This window comes from Dermacentor silvarum, chromosome 9 (genome assembly GCF_013339745.2).
Source record: "Dermacentor silvarum isolate Dsil-2018 chromosome 9, BIME_Dsil_1.4, whole genome shotgun sequence".
Classification (NCBI taxonomy): Eukaryota; Metazoa; Arthropoda; class Arachnida; order Ixodida; family Ixodidae; genus Dermacentor; species Dermacentor silvarum.
This window is the reverse complement of record NC_051162.1, coordinates 67,310,834-67,312,540: the sequence shown is the minus strand read 5'-3', so window position 1 is coordinate 67,312,540 and position 1,707 is coordinate 67,310,834. Positions and strand designations below refer to the sequence as shown.

The 1,707-nt window shown below is 45.2% G+C and overlaps 1 protein-coding gene across 1 annotated transcript in view; it reads left to right on the top strand.

Annotated features, from left to right (window-relative positions):
* Positions 1-595, top strand: part of LOC119465284 (venom metalloproteinase antarease-like TtrivMP_A) — a 46,115-nt gene extending 45,520 nt beyond the window's left edge. Inside the window, exon 14 of the mRNA XM_049656666.1 lies at positions 506-595. Within this exon, the coding sequence (XP_049512623.1) occupies positions 506-553 (48 nt within the window). The 3' untranslated portion in view covers positions 554-595. The remainder of the gene's footprint in view (positions 1-505) is intronic.
* The last annotated feature ends 1,112 nt before the right edge of the window (positions 596-1,707 follow it).

Here is a 1,707-nt window from a genome sequence, read left to right as displayed (position 1 = left end):
AGATGACGATGCAGTTCTTCAGCTCTCCCTGGCACAATTTAGTCGTATCAGCTGCTCCGTCGAAACAAAAAAAAAAGACAATTAAAGTTGTACGCTTGCAAAGGGTGCGTCCTGTACAATGAAAAAAGTATCTTTGCAGGAGTTCTTGGGTCGCACCAGACAAACATTGGTTTTCCGTTACGTATCTAAGGCAGACAAGAGTGTTTTAAACAGCGCCGTGGCAGAGCCACACTGATACCACTAAAGGTAACGCAAAATAAAAAGGTCCGAAATACTTTTTTTTCTCATTAGTGCATGTTAGGGACACATTAGTACTTTCATCGGCCATTTATACGAAAAGTAAACACCAGTGAGCCATCTTTGCGGCATTTTGCAGTTCCTTTTCTTTTCTTCAAGGCAGTTATTGTCAGTGCAAGCTGTGTTGAAACCACGAATAAACATTCCGCTTCACTGAAACATATATCGTGACTCAATCTTTAGCACCGCTTATTGCATTTCTTCGCAGGCGTGCATACAAGGCATCTGTACAGAGAAATCCCGAAGAAGCCCCTAAAATTAAAGAAATGAAAATTATGGCTTTAATACCAACCAGTTCAAAAATTCACTGAAATTGTGATGCATGCAATAATTCATACGTGAAAAGTGCTGCGTACGTTTTTTTTTTTTCATAAATGAAGTTGTCTGGCTAAGAGTATCACTTCATCAGCGCTGTATATTTCACTCTTCGTCGTAAACAAAAAGCAAATAAATAAATATGCATTCTTAAAACTGTAAACTGCAATGGTCCTCTATTTTATTTTACTTGCTGTAACCATTTACCCACACAAAGCATAACATAAAGGTGTAAAGCATTACAACCTTGCATTCATAACAACGTCTCATTTCTATTTCAATTGATTGCTTGTTCTGTTCTGCATATCGCGGCGTGTGTACGGTGCAGTCCGTTGTTAATGGGAACACGCAAATGTGCAGCCCTCCACGCTGACGCTCTAGCTGCAAGGAAGGCCTTGCTATTTCCTAACTGCAGGCTCCAGAAGCTACTGTTAGATACGGCCTATAATTGGTCCATCAAGCATTGGTCAAGTTCTTCGACCGCGACCACCCTCCGTCGCATTGCAATTATGGTGCGCGTCGACCATGCTATCGCGTTCGTCAAACAGGTTGGCAATTCCACCCTCGTGTGCCGCGCGTGGCGCTTTTGTCTTCCCCCTGCGTGACGCTTCCCGAAAGTAGAACGAGGCTGGCATGGTTCCAGGTAGTTGAGCTTGTTCCCAAGGAAAGCTGTATTGCAGCTCTGGAAGGCCGTTCAAGACAACCCGTTCCCTCCAGCTGAGTGCTTCCAGGCGAAGAGGAGACGCCGGAGGCAAGTCAACCATCGGAGAATGGAGCCCCTGGAGAGTCCCCATTGACCGATCATGACGCCACTTGCCCGGCCCCGACTATTGGATGAAAATGAAGACACTTGCATGGACCAGACGATTGGAGGGAAATGACGACACCTGGACGCGGACTCGACGACTGGTTGAAAGTGACGTGACCCCGGCAGACTGAAGGGGTTATAAGCCAGGAAAAGATCGAGAAGGGAGAGTCGTTCTTCTTGCCAAGGGCCGCAGCGTTCCATTTGCTTCCGGCCGTCGATTACATTCTTACTGTTGTTTGCATTGTTCTTATCCTCTAAATCATGTAAATAAACCTTCACTTCAAGGT